Source organism: Myotis daubentonii, chromosome 2, assembly GCF_963259705.1.
Source record: "Myotis daubentonii chromosome 2, mMyoDau2.1, whole genome shotgun sequence".
NCBI lineage: Eukaryota > Metazoa > Chordata > Mammalia > Chiroptera > Vespertilionidae > Myotis > Myotis daubentonii.
In genome coordinates this window covers 37598923-37621059 of record NC_081841.1, presented here as the reverse complement: position 1 = coordinate 37621059, position 22137 = coordinate 37598923, and the positions used below count along the sequence as shown (strand labels likewise).

Genomic DNA, 22137 nt, shown 5'->3' with positions numbered 1-22137 from the left:
TTAGCAATTCATCTGGAATCAGGCCAGAGACCATCATTACAATCACCAGTTTGTGAAACATTCTTTTTGAAAGTTAGGAGTACTTTTCTATTTCCACTCTCAGGTACTTAGCTCATTTTTTTTTTTTTAAGTGCCTCAAAAGATCACAGGCCATGTTTCACCATATTCATTTATAAGCTCCTTAATCAAAATTTGCCTGGACAGGCAATCATGCACATGTTATTGGCTGGTTGGTGCACAGTAGCAATCTTTTCACTACTCTAGGGCTTCTGTTCTCTTTGAACATGTCCTCTGTCAAAAAGAGTAATCTTTGTACTGAGGGAGAGCAGTGACAGGGAAAAAGCAAAATAACGGAATTAGAAAACACAGAAAAGTTACATGGGAATTAAGAAGTTCTAATTTCTCCTTATTATTACAATTTTTTCCTGAAGAATTGAGTAGGACTGTTCTTTCTGTGGCTTTCTTCTTAATGTAAACATCACATGTTATTTTAAATGGGGATAACAATCTGTCTATTCTCTCAGAGAATATATGCAAGAGAAATAGCAAGTAACCTCATTATTTTCTGTTTAGTAGATTTCAATGTAAAATTTCACTGCTTTAGTCACTCTCTTAAATTTACTAAATATGGAGAATAAAGAAAAGTGAAGTATGTGGTAAGAGAGAAAAATAATTTTATGGCTAGCCACAACCTGCCAACATATCACTATATACCTTTGGGGCAATAATTAGCAGGTAGTAAAAGGTGTTTTTCCTCTCAGATAAATAGTCTCAAGGCACACTTTTTCTGCCTATTTTATGAAAATGAGACATAAGTGATCCAGATGGTATATTAAGAATGGATTAGAATAAGAACACTACAATTCTTATACAAGTAATAAAATTGTGTTGTTATTGTTTTATAACAATTACATATAAAGTTAAGTAAAACAAAAAGAGTAATATTTATCATTAATTCTTGTAAAATTTGGATTTTGATACCTACCCTTTTACTTATTATCCCTATAATAGTATGAAAAAAATTACCAAAACACTGATGTGCTGCACCAGCATGGCCATGGGGGTGAACCTGGGGGGGCGGGCAGTGAAGGATCATAAAAGATAGACGAGAATAAAGCTGGGGCTAGGTGGGATGCTGCCCTCTAACCAAAGGGTCATGGCTTTGATTCCCACTCACTGGTATGTACCAGTGAACTGGGTTTCAGGTTCAATCCCGCCCCGAGAGAGGCAACCAATCAATGTGTGTCTCATACATGGATATTCTCTCTCTCTCCTTCTCCTTCCCCCCTCCCTCTTCCCTTCTCTCTGCCCCTTCCCTCTCTCTTTAAATATCAATGGGAAAAATACCCTCAGGCGAGGATTAACAAAACAACAACAAAAGATGATTCACAAGAAATGTATTACAGGCACTAGAAAAAGTTCAGAAAATTAGGGACCTGGAGGCACAGCCGGCTTCCCAACCTCAATCTGTAAAACAAACAACTGAGAAGGCCTTTGAGGAACAAAGAAGTTCAGCCTTGCAGCAAGTATTAAAGCAAAGTTTATCATACTCACTGCTAAAGATTAATCGATTAAGGTGTCTCCAATCAAAGAACCAATAAAGCTGTGACTATCCTATATAATAAAACCACAGTGACCGAAACAGCGGAACAACCAGAACAACCAGAGACCAGAACGACCCCGCCCCCCAGCGAGTGGTTAGGGAGGATGAGGCAGGCAGGCAGAGGTGGTTAGGGGCAATCAAGCAGGCAGGCAAGTGGTTAGGGGCAATGAGGCAGGCAGAGAAGGTTAGGAGTGATCAGGCAGGAAGGTGAGTGGTTAGGGGCAATTAGGCAGGCAGGCAGCATAGTTAGGGATGATCAGGCAGGTAGGCGAGTAGTTAGGGGCGATCAGGTAGGCAGGCAGAGGCAGTTAGGAGCAATCTGGCAGGCAGGCAAAGTGGTTTGGGGTGATAAGGCAGGCAGGCGAGAAGTTAGGAGCCTGTGATCCCAGATTGCGAGAGGGATGTCTGACTGCCTGTTTTGGCCCAATCCCACAGGGACCTCTGTGGGATTGGGCCAAAACAGGCAGTCAGACACCCCCTGAAAGTCCTGGATTGTGAGAGGGTACAGGCCGGGCTGAGGGACCCCCAACCCCATGCACAAATTTCATATACTGGGCCTCTAGTATTATATATATATATATATTTTTTTTTTTCCATTTGGACCAAATGGTTTGAGAAAAAGAGGTTATTGGGATTTCTTTAAACCAGGTTTTGTAAAGTAAGTTATTTTAAACCAGAAAGAGACAGACGCACAGATAGACAAGAATGAGGAGGAAAGCATTTAAACACATTAAATATAGGAAGGAGGTCTCTGAAACAACTGTGGGTTTGATTTGCCTTCGCTAAATGAAACCAATTGTAATCAAACAGATAAGAAGCTAAAAGAACCATTGCCCTGAATTGTGACTATTTACTACTTAAAATGATCATGGCTCCCAATTTTCTATAGACGGAAAGCATATTGAAGAATGGTATAATCGCCAATACTAAATTAGATATAGCCAATAAAGATACTAAAAAATTTAAAACGTACAAGAGCATAAAATACAATGGACTAGAGATCCTGCCCTAAACCCTAAAAGAAAATCATGGTAACTCAGAGAGCAGTCCTATCCCCATTGCAGAGATTCTTATTTAATCTGTTCACTGAAATGTTAGAACTGCTACATGTTAATAGCTATACATCTCTGATTCTTAATATTTGCTACTGAGAGTAATTAAATGCCTCACCTTTGTCTCACTACTCTATACTAGATTTGTTGTAGGTTAACAACATATATTTTGGTTTCTAGTTCTTCAGTTCAAAAAGAACTACATATCTGGACCAGATAATATGGAAACTGCAACACATCATTCCCCATCTACCACTCAGAAATCCTGGACTTTTTCAGCTTGAGGCATTAGCTGGATAGAACTTTCATATTTTCACCCTCAGGAAGAGGATGGAGATGAATATTTGTGAGATGGAGACTGAATATTTGGTGACCAAAAGAGCAGACTGTGGTATATTAGTGCTGTTTATCATATACTTCCTGCTCTTTCCCTTCAAGGTTCATGGTAGGATTTCACTACCTGGCCCATTATGATTGTGAAATAAATTGGGAATAGAAGTGTCATTTCCAGTGCTGAACACTGAATTACTGGTAGTAAATAAGACTGGGCTTGTTTTCACTCTGCAACAATAACAGGTAATGTTTTACATAGGAAGGATACTATCAAGGCTATTTCCTAGGGTTAGGACAACATGAGACCAAGCTTCAAGATAATTCTCAGTGTATGTGTAGCATGAGTAAGGTATAGATCTTGTTATCTGAAGCCAGATAGTTTGGGGCATAACCTAGCCAGTGGTGAGCAAACTGCGGCTCGTGAGCCACATGCGGCTCTTTTGCCCCTTGAGTGTGGCTCTTCGTAAGCCTTAGGAGTACCCTAATTAAGTTAATAACAATGTACCTACCTATATAGTTTGATTTTAAAACATTTGGCTCTCAAAAGAAATTTCAATCATTGTACTGTTGATATTTGTCTCTGTTGATTAATGAGTTTGCTGACCACTGAGTCCTGGCTAATACATACCTTATGCTGTTTTCCAGTTCTATGATCTTAATTTTTCTCAGATTTTTCTGTTAAATTATTAAGTCATAGAAACTTCATTCCTGAGACAACCTAGCATTTCACCACCCAAAAGAGTACAACTATTAGATCAAATTATAAAATTCCCTGTGTATTTCCTTTTCTAAATCATTTATTAAAATGACATTGAATATTTAACAGAATTGACCTCTACTTTGGGGATGCAGTGGCATATTTATAAATCTCCATTTAAATTTACTACCTAATTCTGTTTTCCTAATTCTTAGTATATTTTCTTCCCATGATACAAAATAGGTCCTTTAAATAAAGTTTATTTCATTTTCACCTACCAAGTTTTGTTATTCAAAAGTATTGTTGAGAATTTCTTGCATTATTATTTATAGTATGACACATCCATTAATGCTTGATTGGTTAATATAAATCAGCTAACAGAGTCTTTAATGCCTTCTAAGACATTAAATCAAGGAAGAAAAAAAGTCAATGGAAAAATTCAAATAGAAACCAATGTGTTTATGCAACAAAAGGTAACTCAAGCATAAATAGTTTTAAAAATGCACATATTATTTATAAATCTTATACCACTAAAAATCATTACACATTCCCTAACACATTTAAATCAGCTATTTGCTTCTCTTATTTGATAAATAATATTATGACCCAGAAAGTAACATAAGAATTAGCATTAATTTGAGAAAGTCGCATATATTTTAGTCCTTTAGCCCTATTTTTAGTCCATCATAAAAATCCCCTAACTTTAATACTGAGTTTACATAAACATATTCTTTTGCTCCAAAATACACCAAGGAAAGTAAATGGTTCAAAACTGAATAGTTATAAAGTTCTCCGGGGAGGAGAGGCAGAAGAAACGTATAAATATGTAATGGATGTGCAATTTTATTACCTGAGTATTCAACAACTCCTCACACTTGTGTGCTTGTTTCTCAATTGCAGAAATGTACTGTTTTTCAATAGCTTCTACTTGTTGCTTAACTGAAGACTGTAGCAGTGCCTAAAAATAAACAAAAAAAATAATTTGGATCACAGACAAACCTTGGACTCTACTGTTGGCATGAGAAATTTTTTGACAGTTGCACATATCTGAAATATGATCCACTTCTGCATTAGAAAATTCACATTTATGAGTATTGAAGCACAATCATATATAACACTACTTTAAGCTTTTGGATTTAAGTTTTCCTATTACCAAGACTACAGTTTTTTTGGCCAGATGTTCCTTCCACACACCTCTCCTTAAAAAGGCCAAGTCATAGAAGATGATAAAGAGAGTGAGTAGTTCTGTTAAATATAAATTCAGTTTAGTGAAGACCACACAGGATGAGGAGTGTATGAAAGCTGCTGAAAAAAAAGAAGAAAAAAAAAAGAAACCCCAGACATATTTCACTGGCTGACAAAACTCTACATCCTCTCGGCACACTGTACTATCCCATGGGCCAAGCATGATCTTCAAGACCACAAGTCAAGTAAAAGCAGATGGAAAGTCTGAGCAATTTCAAACATAAAAGAACAGCCCCCCAGGAAGTTCACATCCTTAATGTGAAAAGGTATAAGTCAATGTGTGGAAGTCAGTCGGAATGTCAGGGCAGTTTTCGTAAAAAGTAATAAAACCTGGGAGACTGGACAAACTTAAGTGGGTAGTGTAAATGCTGGAACCTCAATCAAAGACCTGCTGTTATAAGAGAAGCAAAATCAGCATTTGAAGGCGTTCCACCCACTCACATCCTTATTAGAGATGCTTAGAATATTATCATATTTTCCCTTCCTTTTTTTTTAAAGCATTATATGTTATATTAAACATGTTCCCAATATTATCTTACATGCTATTTATAAACCCCAAATCATTCTAAAATATGCATTCAACCATATATGTAAGAACTCTTAAGCAAATATTCTATTTTTGAAGGTCTATCTGGATAATAAACTACTCATAATCGAAATAGTAAGTTGAAACAGACACATGTCTTATAGAAAACAGACGTTTGGCACAGTTGCCAAAAAAAAAAAAAGAAGCCAAATCTCTTAAATAATATCTGTTATGAAAATAAGATTTACGTGGTTGAAAACAATATGCATTAAGAAGCTAAATAAATATGCATGCATTTAAATAACATTAAGATAAAATACTTTTTGAACCTCTGGATAAGCCACAGGAGAGGTGGTGCAGGAGAGGCGGGGCAGCGTGGGAGAGGTGCGGCGGTGCGGCCTCTTTTGCAGAGGCCACAGGAGAGGTGGTGCGGGAGAGGCGGCGGCGTGGGAGAGGTCTTGGTGCGGGCTAGTCCAGTGCTGTGGCCCCTTCCACAGAGGCAGTGGGAGAGGGGCCTGTGTGGTCCCAGTCCCAGTGCGGCCCCTTACGCAGAGGCAGCAACAGAGGCAGTGGCGCGGGCCCAGTCCCGGCACCATGCCTCTGCAGAGGCTGGCCGGGATGTGACCTGCTGTGCCTCAACCTCCCACAGCCACTTCACCAGCTGGCCTGGCCCTAGATTGTCCCCCACCTACCAGTGGGCAGGGGTGGGGCCAGCGCTAAGAAGCAAGGGCTGAGGGCCGAGGGCCGGAAGCTGAGACGACCAGCATTGGCGGCAGCAGCGGGGTGATGGGGGCGGCGCCTTCACATGATTAGCCCAGTCGTCTTCTGCAGAGGGAGACCAGACTGCAGCTTAGCCGTCAGTAGGACATGGAGGGCTCCTGACTGAGAAAGGGGGCAGGAAGGGCTGAGAAACTCCCCCAGTGCATGAATTTTAGTGCACTGAGCCTCTAGTCCTACTTTATAAAGAGGGAATATGCTAATTGATCCTCACACTGTTGCAAAGATGGTGGTGCCCACAGACAGTAAGGAGGGAATATGCTAATTAATTGCCCCACCCTCAAATATGGCAGCGCCCAGAGCCAATAAGGAGGGAATATGCTAATTGACTGCCACATCCTCAAAGATGGTGGGGCGGGCCTGGCTGCTCTGCATGCCTGCCTCCAGAGACTCCCAGTCCTCTCAGCCCTGCAGCAGCCCAGGGCCTGCCCGAGGTGCAGGCAAGCCTAGATGGCAGCTGCCCAGCCTCCCAGGGTCGCCCGAGGCTCAGGTAATTAGGGCTGGCTGAGGCTTGTGCTGCCAGCAGTGACAGCAGCAGAGGTGTGATGGGGTGTCGCCTTCTCCTGATCGCTGGGTCACCTCCTACCCCTGAGGGCTCCCAGACTGTGAGAGGGGGCAGGCCGGGCTGAGGAACACCCCCTCCAGTGCATGAATTTTCATGCACCGTGCCTCTAATCCTATACTAATAAAAGACAAACGTGCAAATTGACTGTACTTTTGCTATGCCTTAAGCCACGCCCACCAGCCAATCAGAGCAACTATATGCAAATTAACCCAACCAAGATGGTGGCCGGCAGCCATGGAGCTGGAGCAAGCAGGAGGCTTGCTTGCTCCAGTGATGGAGGAAGCCAAGGTTCCCGCCTGCCATGGCCCAGCTCTGAGCTCCACTGAAAGCAACAAAATTTCAATTATAGAAGGTAAACAAACCCCAGATACCTGCTTTCAGCCAGCCGTGGCCACGGAGCTGGAGCGAGCAGGAGTGGGTTGCCCCTGGTGATGGAGGAAGCCAAGCTTTCCACAGGCCTCCGCTAAAGGCAACTAAGTTTCAATTATAGAAGGTAAATAAAACCCAGAATAAAAAAAAGAAAAAAGAAAAAAAGGAGAGCCTGGGAGCTTCCGTCGCCTGGAGGGCTTGGCCAGCCTGAAAACGGCCCTCAGCCCCTCACCCAGACTGGCCAGGCACCTCAGTGGGGACCCCCCACCCTAAAGGGGGTGTGGTCAGCCTGAAAACAGCCATCAGCCCCTCACCCAGGCTGGCCAAACCTCCATGGGTTGAGGGTCCCCACTGGGGTGGACATCCTCCAAGGGGTCTCACACTGCAAGAGGGCATACGCCGAGCTGAGGGACCCCCCCGAGTGCACAAATTTTTGTGCACTGGGCCTCTAGTATATATATGAAAGAACTGCTTTACCCTTTCAGTATATGTCCTTTAAAGATTCCATAATAATTAATTTATATAAGGCACCAAAATGTAACCTCTTAAACTGTGACTAAGTAATGCAAAGCTGTAATTTACATTTGGCAAAATATAATGTACTATATGTTGGACTTCAGAATATTTAAAGAATGGTATAGTTAGAGACAATTTCCTTGGGTACAGTCACTGCATCTTTTATATAGAGAAAAGTGCCAGTCTTTTTGTGGACTTGGGATATGACAATTGTTTTAGCTTAATGGTAAGAACTGTTTGCACTTCCCTATTTGATATGGTTCCAAATATTACCACATTTTAAATACCCAATTCTAATTTTTAGTAGATTATATCCTTTGGGCGTACAGGTAAGTTCATGAAATAAAATATTTTCTCATTGTATTTAAGAAACACAATTGAATATTATATTTTTTCCCTCTAGTGATTGATGTATACACCATATAATCATTTTCTTTCAAACTTAAAAGAGGCAAGCACTATAGGATAACAAGTCATCTAAGAGCCAAAACTGTGGTTATGGACCATGGAGAAAAGCTATACATAAATAACCAGCCTTTCCTATAGTTCAAACCTCTTTCTTAGTCCCATTCAGTTATTTAAATCCAACCATCTACAAAAGAGACATAAAGGTAGGTCCTGGGAACATGAATATTACAAAAATATATGTTCTTACTGAATTATTTCTTTTGTTAAAGAGAAACAATCTCTAGAGAACCAAACACTATAGGTATATACAAGGTGTGTATCAGAGAAAGAAAATATGCCCAAAGCCTGCTTATAAGGTTCACTGTTACACACTGAGAACATTAAACAGATAAGAGTAGCTTGACTAAGAGTGGAGGCAAATAGTAATGCAAGAAGGTACAAAGGGGCAGGTAGCAGATATTAAAAGAGCTTGTGTGCCATAACAAGGTCATTTAAAAATGTGTCCTATATTATTCAACAGTGGGATTATTAGTACCATGCTCTAAAAACTGTCCTCACAACTAGAATATTAACCATTTTGGACATACAAGTACACATCTGGTACTAGCCACCTGCTTTTATGGCTTGAGATATCCTATATAATAAAAAGCTAATATACAAAAAGACGGCAGAACAACTGGAACAACCGAACAACTGGTCGCTATGATGTGCGCTGACCACCAGGGGGCGTGTGTGGAACATGGCGGGCATTGGCCTCAGTGGAATGGTGGAGTAGGTGAGCGGGGGTGCCAGAACAAGGTGGGGTGCCAGTCGCTGTCATCGGGGAAAGCCTCTGGTAGTTACTTAAAATTCTTTGCTCCCACACAACGCGGTCCTGCCCAGCACTCACACCTGCTGCCAGCTCCGGTCCCGCTTGCACCCGCAACTGGTGCTGGAGCCACCACTCGCACCCACTGCCGGCACCCAGCACCAGTCCCAATCACTTGGCAGCAGGTGTGAGCAGTGGCTGCAGACCCCAATCGCCCCTAAGGGCTTCTCTACCTATACCTGCTCCTGAGGGGCTATCAGGGCAGCAACTGCCACTCACACCCACTGACGGAGCCAGCCCCGCTCATACCCGCTGCTGGCACCAGCCCCAATCGCTCCGCACCATCAGCGGGTGCGAGTGGAGCTGGTGCTGTCAGTGCATGGGAGCAGTGGCAGTGGGAGTAGGACTGCCAGCAGAGAAGGGCCCAAAAGCCGTGGCAGGAGGGCCGGGCAGGGACACGGAGGATGGGCCAAGACCTACCCCTGTGCCCACCGCATCCTTGCGGCCCACAGTTCCTTTCAAGGTGCACAAATTCATGCACTGGGCCCCTAGTCATTATATAATTGGATATTTATTTTCCAATGTAAAACACCATAATAATCACCTTTAAATTTCTCATATATTGTAAATATAAAATAAATGTTAATCTTAACATTTCCCTGCAATTTACTAACTTTTTGTCTGTCATTTCTCTACAGATATCAAAGATACAAGGAAGCCTTCCCATGGGGCTTATACAAGAATATAGAAAAATATATCAAATAATTTTTTTCCTTTACATGATATTTTAAAACTATTTTAAACATACATAAAGCATTGAAACTCACAATGTGTAAAACCAAGTAAAACAAAGATGTATTCAAACACTGTATAATGAAAGAAAATGCTACCAAATACAGGGAATGTCTCATTAATTTTCAACATATTTAGGTTTTAGCCAGAGTTCGTTCAGAGATTTTTCTGTATCATCCCAGGGAATTTAATTTACTGAGGAAACTGAGGAAAGCTATTTAGCATATTTCTTTAACAATAATTTTACAGATGTGAACAAGATTATAGGTTCCTTTAGTATAGGAACTATATATTACTCATTTTATTTATCACACACAATTTCTTATAGAGTTCCTTGCACGTAGTAGTAGTAGACACACGCAATAGCTATTTAGTAATTAATGATTCCTCTATTAAGATTAGTATTTTTTAAAAATCACAGTATGAATGGTACCAATATTCATTGAAAAGTTCACTAAGCTTCAAATTATAACTGCCAAGTTCAGTTACCAAATTTGTTGCTGAGTGTATTTAATCTCTACCAAGGATTTCAACATTTTATGTTGTTACTTTAGACTAGAAATGTCCATTCTTTCTACTCTACAGGATAAATTTTGAGTAAATAGAGTGTGTGAAGGACTACAAACTCCTTGGAAGGGAAAATATGTCATAAATTCTACAATTATTAGATTCACAGAAAACAGATATTAGGTCAAACACCACCCAAAACCAATTCATGACGGAATTTAAATGAGTAGAGAAGTAGAGCCACAGCAGACTACTGCAACCCAAACTACACTCCATTGTCCCAACAAATAGTTTTTTTCTTGACCTTGAGAGTATCATGCTAAGCGAAGTCAGTCAAATGGAAAAGGACAAGACCATATTATTTTATTCATATGTGGGATATAAAATAGAAAGTAACAAATGAACAAATTAAACTCATAGACACAGATAACAGTATGGTGGTTAGGATGAAGAGGGTAAAGGGGGTCAAATATATGGTGATGGAAGGAGACGAGACTTTGGGTGGTGAGCAGATAATGCAATATGTAAATGATGTATTATAGAATTGTACACCTAAAACCTATATAATTTTATTACCCAACTAGAGGCTCGATGCATGAAATTCATGCAAATTTGGTAAATGAACTTGGCAGTTATAATTTGAAGCTTAGTGAACTAAGCTGCCTTGGCTAGCCCTCACAGCCTCGGTTTCATGCAGAAGGTCGTCCAGACCATAGTTCGGCTGTTTGGTCTAATTAGCATATTAGCTCTTTATTATATACGATGTCAGCCCAATTAATTCAATTTAAAAATAAATATAAGTATAGTGTAAAAGGACTAGAAAGTATAATTCTCTAAGGCAGTTATTTTCAAATGATGTGCCACAAGAATTGTTAAAACATGTTATACTACATCTCTTTTATCTGCTTCTCTACTGATGGGCACCTGGGCTATTTACAGATCTTGGCCATTATAAATAACACTGTTATAAACATATGGGTGCATATATTCTTTCTGACTGATGTTTTGGGATTCTTAGGATATATTCCCAGAAATGGGATCACTGGGTCAAAAGGCATTTTGGGGATGCATAAATTCTTTCTAATTGGTGTTTCAGGAAGTGGGATACTAGGTCAAAGGGCAGTCCAATTTTAATTTTTTTGCAGAAAGTCCATACTAGTTTCCAGTGGCTCTACTGGTCTGCATTCCCACCAACAGTGTACTAAGGTTCCCTTTTCTCCACAGCCTCACCAATACTTGATTTTTTTTTACTAATGGTAGTCATTCTGGCAAGTGTGAGGTGATACCTCACACAATGGAGTACTATGTAGCTCTAAAAAAGAAGGAACTCTTACCCTTTGAGACAGCATGGATGGAACTGGAGATTAGTATTATTATTTTTTAATATGTTATTATTGATTTTAGAGTGAGAGGAAGACAGAGGGAGAGAGAGAAATGTCAATGAGAGAGAAACATCATCAATTAGCTGCCTCTTACACATCCCCTACTGGGGATTGAGCCCACAACCCAGGCATGTGCCCTGACTGAGAATCGAACCAGTGACCTCTTAGTGCATGGGCCAAGGCTCAACCACTGAACCACACTGGCCAGGCTGAAACCGAAAATTATTAAGCAAAATAAGACAATCAGAGAAAGACAAATACCATATGATCTCCCTTATATGTGGACTCTAATGAACAAAATAAATTGATGACCAAAACAGGACCAGAGGCATGGATACATGGAACAAACAGACCTCAGAGGGGAGGAGGGAGGGAGGACTGGAAGAGATTAGCCAAGAATGTATGTGCATATATGCACAGCCCATGGACACAGATAAGAATGTGGTGAAGGTGGGGGGGGGGGGTTGAGTGGAGGAGGGAAAAGGGGGAAATGGAGGACATCTGTAATAGTGTCAACAATAAAAAAAATTTTAAAAAACCACCACCCATACTTGAGTACTTAGTCAGGGGTACTGACTGGCCTGTTTTCCCTTATATTGGCAAATAAAAAAATAACAACAGCCAATATAACAACAGCTGTCTGGTGTGAATAAATCAAAATTACACCTAATGATTGGTAAAAAATATATTTTTGTGTGTGTGACACAGAATTACAGTAATTAGTTTATATGTGCCATGAGATGAAAAAGGTTAAAAATCGCTGCTCTAGAGGGGAAAGATTTCAATCGGGACTTAAGGCTTTCATTTACTTAAAACTGTTTCCAAAGTCAAGTTCAAGTTCCTGGCCACCTGTTACCCAGGCTGGCAAAACTTAAGCAGCATTCAGACCCTGTAAATTCAACCCTTGGGGAGAATGGAAGGTACATGTTTCTCTAGACCAAATTTCAGATATCTGAGGAGGGATGGTAATGGATTTGGCCATATTTCTTTTTAGAAAACAACAAAGAAATTATGACCAAAAATTATGGAAAAATGAATTCAAAAAAGATTTCTCCCTTCCTTTTTCCTTAATTTAAAAAAGAAAAAGTAACAAGGTCATGTTGAGGCTGCTGAAAAACGACCCTGTTACAGATCTCAAGCATCTGGATTTGCAGTGACCCCCAGGTTGTTCTATGTATTTGAGTTACAGTGCAGAGGTACTATACAAGTCAAAAAAGAAAAATGTTAAATTATGGGTGTAGATCTAAACATGGAAATCCAATATAGTCTAGCCATGCTATAAAGTGTTTTGGAGGCTCTGAAAGCCAAAGAAAATCCTCAGAACTGAGGGAATCATTCCCGTTGGCCTTGTTGTTAAGGGATTCTAGTAACATAAGAGTTGTTACCTCAAACACCACAAAAGTCTCCCAGTGAAAATTTCTTTTGTGCCATGGACAACACATTAAAATTAAGAAGTTTCTAAAATTAAGTACAGCACAAAGCCTCTGCATGTCTGCCTTCCAGATACTTTAAACTTCTGAAAAGATGCCATATGGATATGCCTCTCCCTCAGATGCCACAATATTGTTCCTTGTGACTTGAGTAAGAGTGGCAGTTTCATTGAGAGAGAGAGAGAGAGAGAGAGAGAGAGAGAGAGAGAGAGAGAGAGAGAGCTCTAAAACAATCTTTATACTTTGGTTAAATGAAACACCTGGTTTTTAAACATTAAAGATGCTTGCATCTCATTTTCAGAAATATCAGAGACCACGGAAAAAGAGAAGCCCATCAGGATGTCAGAAATATTTGGCCTGCATACACATGCATTAACATTCCAAGGAGGCAATATAATTTGTTGAATAGAGCCCTGAATCACGCTTTGAGGGACCTGGCGCTTACTTAAAACTCCTCCTCTGTTTATACGTGTTTGATCAAGGCATTGCTTCTCTATGTCTCACATTCTTTATCTAGTCAATGAGAATAAAAGAGTTTCTTCACTGCCAATGATGAAGGAATAAAGGACTTCTGTGAAATTATAAGTTATTTTAAAATGAAACTCATGGGGATTTTTTAGCTAACTTCCTCACTTGTTCATGACAAATGAAACTCATCTAAGTTAGGATTAACATCTTTTAAATTACTAGATTTAAGACCATTAAAGTGAAGAATTTTCCTCCAAATTAATCAAGATCCATTAGTCAAATAGGTATCAAAAAGATTATAAGGAAAACTTTTTTCATACTGAAAAGCAATTAACATTGAGAAAATTTAGTTTCATTTAAATCAATTTTTTTGAAGACAATTGAGAAAGTTTAAACTTTTTTTTTAAATGATAAAGAGAATAACATTGTGAACTTAGATGATAATGTAAGATACTTCAACTGGTTTCTTTTCCAGATAAATATTAACCATAAAATCCACTGGGGGTTGGGCACCAATTAGAAGTGCCATCACCTGGATTGGAGCAGGTGCCAGAGGTCCCTGCAGTGCTGGCTCCAGCAGGGTTGTGTGGGGTAGGCAGAAGCCCCCGGGGGAGGGACAACACCATGAGAGTGGCTCAGAGGACTTGCTGATATACTAGCTGGTATGGAAGTATTTGACTAGTATAAGACGGCACAAAGTGGTGCTTCTGGCTGAATAGTAGCCCACATTATGTTGTTACAGTGGAATAATTACCAAGAACATTTAGTCATGTGAATATCCTGCTAAACATCAAAACAAGATAACCTTTGAACTTTTGTTTTTGATTACATGGACTAAATCACACTGTATCTGGATTATAGACAGAATTCTTTTCTCATTGCTATAAAGTGATTTGACAATCAATGCACTGAAAATTGGACACATGATAATTTTAAGTAACTTATCTCACCTCTGGAAAAGATACAGCCTGGGGACTCATACCCAGACAGCAATGGGAGCAAAATTTATTTGCAATTCATACTTGCATGTCTTTTGAATTATGTACTGAATATACATTACCCTGTCAAAATTAAGGTATTCTGAAAACATTATGGAAAATCATTCTATTCTCTCATAATTTATCCTTAGTATAAAATTTATATTCTCATATATCAAGATTCCCCAAAGCTAAATAACTAGATCTTAAGGATAAAATCAAAACCAGCCTTCTATTTTGATACTGGGTTATACACTAATTAGAAAATGCTATCTTCCCAAATGTTGCTGGTTCTTACATCTCTGCTTTCCTTTTTCAGAGTCTGTGTTTTATAGTTGAGAGAAAATAATAAAGTTAACCATTCCACTTTTATATCATTTCAAACAGGCAAAAAAATTAAAAACTTAAAAGTAGTTTTTGCATACATATCTTTTCTGCCTTAAGAGCTATGGTATGTATCCTTTCACTAAATGGAAAATTGGTGACCAATAAAAAATGAATAAAAATGCCCTAGCTGGTTTGGCTTGGTGGATAAAGCACCGATCAGCCTGCGGACTGAAGAGTCCTGGGTTCGATTCCGGTCAAGGGCACATGCCTGGGTTTCCGGCTCGATCCCCAGTAGGGGGTGTGCAGGAGGCAGCCATTCAATGATTCTCTCTCATCATTGATGTTTCTATCTCTCTCTCCCCATCTCCTTTCCTTTCTAAAATCAATAAAAATATTTTAAAAAATGAATAAAAATATATCTGTAACACACACTAAAGTGTTTTTTCCCCCTAAAGTCTAATTATGAAACACATAAGATTATTTCAGGCAATATGTAAAACTAAAAATGCCTGAATCCAGATAGACCCTCATGACAATTCAATTCATTAAGATTGAGATCCACATAATTGATCTATTACATTAACTACAATAGTTACAGAAATGACATTCTTTATAGCTGCTACCACTCACTCTTCTAGCATTATTATTAGAGGTAAAAACCTGTTGAATAAGTTTACATAAAAAGAAGATCTGAAAAAACTTTCAACCCCAACAGAACAGGTCAAACCTCGTTCTGGTCAACATGGAGAGACAATATTATTAAGAATAAGGATATTTATGTTAGAAATGACTGAATTTGTATGATAATAAGAAGAAATCTATAATTAATAATAATTTCTAAGTGGGACAGAGCTGCTATTGATAAAATTTCCAAGTTTGATCAAAATTAATCACAAAAAAGAACCCATAACATTTTAAAGAGCATTTCACAAGATAAGCAAAAAATAACACGTCTTAAGGAACTAATAACTAAATAAACCCTAATCACTTAATATTTCTTTATCAACGAAGGGATTTTTCAAGGTCTGTTCTGAAACAGAAATTTGAAATTTATATCCTCAATACAGAATAAAGACTTGCCCTTCACTCCTTTAATTATCAGGTTGATGATCCAGTCACAATATAAAGGCAAGTCTTAAATCTATATTAGAACAAGTTTTCTTGCAAGGTTTCCAAAGCCTTTTGGTTTTGGCCCAGCTAGAAAAACCACAAGAATAGCCTTGCATGCAAAATTCTGGCTAAGCCCAGGAAACTCAGAGCATACAAGAACTATTCTCAACTACCAAACCTTTCTCAGTCCTCTGCTGAGGTTAAGTTTGGTGGGAGGGACAAGAATGGACAAGCCAAGTCGTTATTTCCAAACCAATCACTAGTATCTAGCATGCAGTTAGGCCAAACTCTATTGGCAACAGTAAGTATCTTTATTTGTCCAGGAAAAATCTGATCATACGATAAAAGCTGGAATTTATGAGAATCCTTTTTCAATCAAATAACTAAAACTATAAATTTATTTCATACTTTTGGATGAACAAAATACTGAAATTCAAACTAAAAGATATATGACAAGTTTCAAATATCTTAATTTTTACTTCTTCCCCCCTTTGCACAAAAAAAGTTAGCAATCTCTAATCAAGGGGAAATATCAAGAGAAGAGAAAACAAAGTTGTTTCCCCCTCCTTGGAGTAGAACTTCATACAATACAAGTAACTCTACACCCTGGGAAAAATTGGTCTCCTAAATGCAGTATGTTCTCCCTTATATAATAGTACAAACAACTCAAGAGTTCAAATAAAACACTAGCAAGTGGCTGCTTTTGAAAAATGGAATAGAACAGGCATGTGATACTCCAAGCTGGCATTTAACATAAGGTACACTGCTAAAATTCAAAGTAATCCTTACCAAAGCTATTTAAGGCATACTTAACCTTTACAGAAAATGCACAGAGGACCATCACACTCAAAAAAATCAAGGTTGGGTAACATGGGAAATGAACATATCAATAACTTAATCAAGATAATTTCAGAACAACTTAAGTTTATGTAGCAATTTCACATCATTTTTCATAAGTAGCAGGAAATTTACATGCCTAAAAACACTAATTTATCAGATTCAATATTCTCATACTTAATAGAAAAAGATAAAATATTTATATTAAAAATTATTATTATAAAATGTACTAAGACTTTAGGAAAAAAATCTGCCATCCTTTTCTTTATCATTAAAACAGTCAAGTATTTATAAGCACTATTCATGTAACTAGCACTCCTTGGTGTTTGGCATCTAGATTTCCATACACAAAGCTAAAGATCATCAATTCATTCCAGCTTCAGAAGCAAAGAATATAAGAGAGAAATCAGTGTGTATGTCTATGTTTAGTTTAGCATAGAAATTTAGGATAGAAATCTTGAGAAGTGTAAATATATGTATGAATGGATGATGTTTGTAAATAACTCCACTTGGCCAAAATCATGTACACAAAGGGTAAGAAAAGAAAGCTCTAAGAGTGTGAGAAGAGGGTATACACCTTAAATCATTATAGTTATAAATTATTTGGTGTTTGCCTATATATAAACCAAATTGCATTTTCTTCTTTTGCCTTTTCAGGCTATTTTTCTAACTAATCACCATTTTTGCTAATCTGTCAACTGTCAAAATTCAATTATGTTACAATACTTCTCCTATCTGCTATGATTTGAAAAATGTATAAATCTCTTAAGTTTAAACAACAAAAACTTATGGAGTTTGATCTTAGAGAAGATTTTATGCATTTGATCCCCAAAGGCAAGGGAAGTAAAAGCAAAAATAAATGAATGATACTGTATCAAACTAAAAAGCTTCTGCACAGCAAAAGAAAATGCCAACAAAACAAAAAGGCAACCAACCAAATGGGAGAGGATATTTGCAAACAACAGCTCTGAGTAGGGGTTAATATCCAAAATACAAAAGAACTCATACAACTCAACACCAAACAAACAATCCAATTAAAAATTAAGCAGAGGGCCTGAACAGACACTTCACTCAAGGAGATGCAAATGGCCACCAGTTATATGAAAAGACGAGGCCTGATGCACGAGATCCGTGCACTGGTGGAGGGATCCCTCAACCAGGCCTGTGCCCTCTCGCAGTCTGGGACCCCTTGTGGGATGTCCGGCTGCTGGCTTAGGCCCATTTCCCATGGTGCTCGCCAGCCTTGAGCCCGGCTTCTGGCTGAGCAGTGCTCCGCCTGTGGGAGCACACTGACCACCAGCGGCAGCTCCTGCGTTGAGCATCTGCCCCCGGTGGTCAATGCGTGTCACAGTGACCGGTCGTTCCACCATTCGGTCTGTTTGCATATTACACTTTTATTATATAGGATGCTCAATTTCACTATCTATTAGGGAAATGTAAATCAAAACTACGAGACACTACCTCATACTTGTTAGATGGTTATAATTAACAAGTAATAACAACTGTTGGAGAGGAGGTGGAGAAAAAGGAACCCTCTTTGACTGCTGATGGGAATGTAAACTGGTAAAACCACTATGAAAAACAGTATGGCAGTTCCTCAAAAGATTAAGAATAGAGCTACCCTATGACCCAGCAACTTCTCCTCTGGTATCTACCTGAAAATTTTGAAAACATTTATTCTCAAAAATATATGCACCCTAATGTTCATTGCAGCATTATTCACAGTGGCCAAGACATGGAAACAATCAGTATTCTGAGATAGAGGACTGAATAAAGAAAATGTGGAACATATAGGGTGTCCCCTAAAAAATATATACGCACTTTAAATGATTATAAAGTCATTGTTTAATAGTTTATTTTCAAAATTTAAAAGAATCTACAGAAATTTGTAATTTTTTTTGTCAATGCCTGTTTTCAAACTGATGACCGTTCTGGTCCAGGCACTGCTGAAAACAGAAAGCAATGAAATGGCAAACATCAAGAATCATTTCATTTTTTATTTGTGTGCCCTCAATACGTCAACTGTTGCCAGTTTTGTACTGTAAACTTTATATTTTATGCATCCCCATAAAAAAGTCTAGTGGATAAATTTTCTTGTTTAAAGCTTAGACTGGATTCACCCATTATTTCAAATCAGTTACACCTGAAAAAGAGTAAAAATTAAGTGAGTTATCAGCTGTTTAAATGTGTATACACACATGACGGGTTGTGGGCTCGATCCCCAATATGGGGCGAGCAGGAGGCAGCCAATCAATGATTCTCTCTCATCATTGATGTCTCTCTCTCTGAAATCAATAAAAAAGTATACTTAAAAAATATGTATACATTTTTGGGACACTCTTTGAATAATTACAAAGGCAGATTTTGTACTTCAACTGTGTTTTCAAACTTTCAGTAGCATTTTAGAATGAATGTCCTTTATTCAAAGCTTAGTCTGGCTGAAAAGAAAGAAACACCAATTGAGTTGTCAGTTACTAAAAGTGTTTATACAGCCCTAGACGGTTTGGCTCAGTGGATGGAGCACTGGCCTATGGACTGAGAGATCCCGGGTTCGATTCCGGTCAAGGGCATGTACCTTGGTTAAGGGCACATCCCACTAGGGGGTGTGCAGGAGGCAGCTGATCGATGTTTCTCTCTCATTGATGTTTCTAACTCTCTATGCCTCTCCCTTCCTCTCTGTAAAAAAATCAATAAAATATATTTTTTAAAAAATAAAAATAAAAGTGTTTGTACATGTTTTGGGGACAACCCTGTATATGTAATGGAATAATACAAAGCAATAAGAAATGAAATACTGACATTAGTGACAACATGGATGGACCTTGAGAATATTATGCTAAGTGAAATAAGTCAATCTGAAAAAGCTAAGAACCATATAGTCTCACTCATATGTGGGATATGAAACTGAAGTTCATAGACAACAGTATGTTGATTATCAGAGGACAGAGGGGTAGGGGATTGTAAAGGGAACCTAATATATGTGAATGGAAGGCAATCTGACTTAGGGTGGTGGGCACACAATGCAATAGACAGAGCATCATCATAGAAACATATGCTTGAAGCCAACCTACTTATTAACCAATGCACCCCAATAAACTTAATTTAAAAAGAGTCTAATTCAATTTTAAAACTAAACAAGTTGAGCCAGAACAAAGAAAATATCTTCCAAGTGTAACTTCAGGATGAAATTAAAAACTTTATATAGAAAGAGTTTCAAAAGGGAAAGCTCTTTCATTATCTAACTGATCTACATTAAGCAAACACCACATTAAAAAAAAAAAAAAGGAAGGAAGGAAGGAAGAAAGAGGGAGGAGTTTGTTGTCATTGCCTTGAAAAAAGAGTCTGTATATAGTAGAACAAAAATGTTAACCAAAAAATATGTTCAAACCTTATTTGTGTCAAATTAGATTTTTTAATTAAGTAGGCTCAAAGTAAGAAAATAAAAACAACATGTTGAGCTTAATTTCTTGAATACTTTCAACACACTGTTACAGCACATTAGCAAAAGTTTCAGCTTTGAACTTTAACACAGTGTCAACTAATACTTCCTTTGGAAAATTCTACCCCAAAATTATGAGGATTAAAAAAAAAGTCATTTTAAGGAAGTGTCATCATCTAAAATGGCTTTCCCTCAAACACATACAATGTGCAGGGGTGGGAAAAAGTAGTTTTGAAGTTGTAATCTATATATTTAAAAGCCTAAGCGACCGAACGACCGGTCAACTGGTTGCTATGATGCACACTGACCACCAGGGGGCAAGCGCTCAATGCAGGAGCTGCCCCCTGGTGGTCAGTATGTTCCCACAGCGGGAGCGCCGCTCAGCTAACCAACGGGCCCCAGACACAGGGCTCACACTGGCTGCCGCAGCCCAGAGACCGCAGCGGAGTGGTAGCAAGCCTGCCAAGTAGTGGTGGTGGCAGGTACAGTGGGGCCGGGATGAGCAGGAGTGGCAGGCAGGAGCATCAGGCAGTATTTGATTGCCGGTTTCAGCCCGATCCCCGCAGGCTACGCTGAGGGACCCCACTAGTGCACGAATCCATGCACCGGGCCTCTAGTATGATAATAAATAAATAATAATACAAGAATAAACTGAGTATTTCATGTACTCACAACTGTAAACCTACATTTGCCAAACTATGAATTAATCTAACAGATGTGCATAGACATAATTCTAAAAAGAAAAACAAGAAGCAATATATTACACCTATCTTAGCAAATACGCCTATATTTTTTTCCATGTATGACTTTCTTTAATCATCCCTCTGTGCCATTATACCAATCCACCATTATAATTAACTTTTTCTTACTGGGATCACTTATCCCATACTAAAGAAAGGAGTAAGTCATATTTAAAAATCTTAGGTGGAGAGTGATTGGGTAAGTGGGAAGAGATTAACCAAAGAACTTTTATGCATATATGCCTAACCTATGGACACAGACAGTAGTGTGTTGAAGGTCTGGAGCTGGGGGGTGGGTGTGGGCTAGAAGGGGTCAATGGGGAAGAAAAGGGGACATCTGTAATATTTCCAACAATAAAGATTTTATAAAAAATCATAATGCAGTCCGGCCAGCATTGCTCAGTGGCTGAGCGTCGACTTATGAACTGGGAAGTCATGTTTCAATTCCTGGTCAGGGCATATGACTGGATTGTGGGCTCAATCCCCAGTGTGGGAATGCAGGAGGCAGCTCTCTCATCATTGATGTTTTTATCTCTCTTTCCCTCTCCCTTCCTCTCTCTGAAACCAATAAAAATATATTTTTTAAAAATCTTAATGCCGGATAAATGTCTCAGTCAATTAAGTTCTGTTAGAGTATCTCTCACTTTTCTTGTCTGGAAAAATGTCCCAGTGATTTCAATGAGAAACTTACATGTGCGCATGTGCATGCATCCAGTCACATGCACACACACACAACTTTGACATGTTTGATATTAGGTGATACAACTGGGAAAATATGACAAGGCAATATAGGCAGAATATATTCACAGACAAATAAATATGAAAGGAAATTACAGTAATGGTTAACAACTCCTTAGGAGCAACAGAATGACTTCTAGAATTTTAAAGAAAATACAACCAGCTAGATCACTCCTACATCAACTGATTTAGAATTTTCAAAGGAGATACCTGCCTTATCATATGCATCTTTAAAGACAACACAAGTAATTTCTTATACACTGCAAAAGGTGAATGAGAAGCAAGGGGTTAAAATATGCTTATCTATGACAACTGTTGAGGGAATATTAAACAAACAAGTATCACACTAATACAACTAGTTACAATCCTTAAAAAATATTCACATCATGAATAGTAATCTTCAATAGTGAAAACTACAGGCATAAAGAACAGTGAAGTCTGATCCAGTGTATATACTGGACAATGACACTTGCAAGAAAAAATGCCCAATT

General features: G+C 38.6%; 1 protein-coding gene across 2 annotated transcripts in view; it reads right to left on the bottom strand.

The window, feature by feature from the left end:
• CCDC91 (coiled-coil domain containing 91) overlaps positions 1-22137 on the bottom strand; it is a 286701-nt gene that overhangs the window by 107697 nt on the left and 156867 nt on the right. For both annotated transcript variants that reach the window (XM_059682459.1, XM_059682460.1), the window contains exon 8: positions 4536-4643. In XM_059682459.1, coding sequence (XP_059538442.1) covers positions 4536-4643 — 108 coding nt within the window. The remainder of the gene's footprint in view (positions 1-4535; positions 4644-22137) is intronic.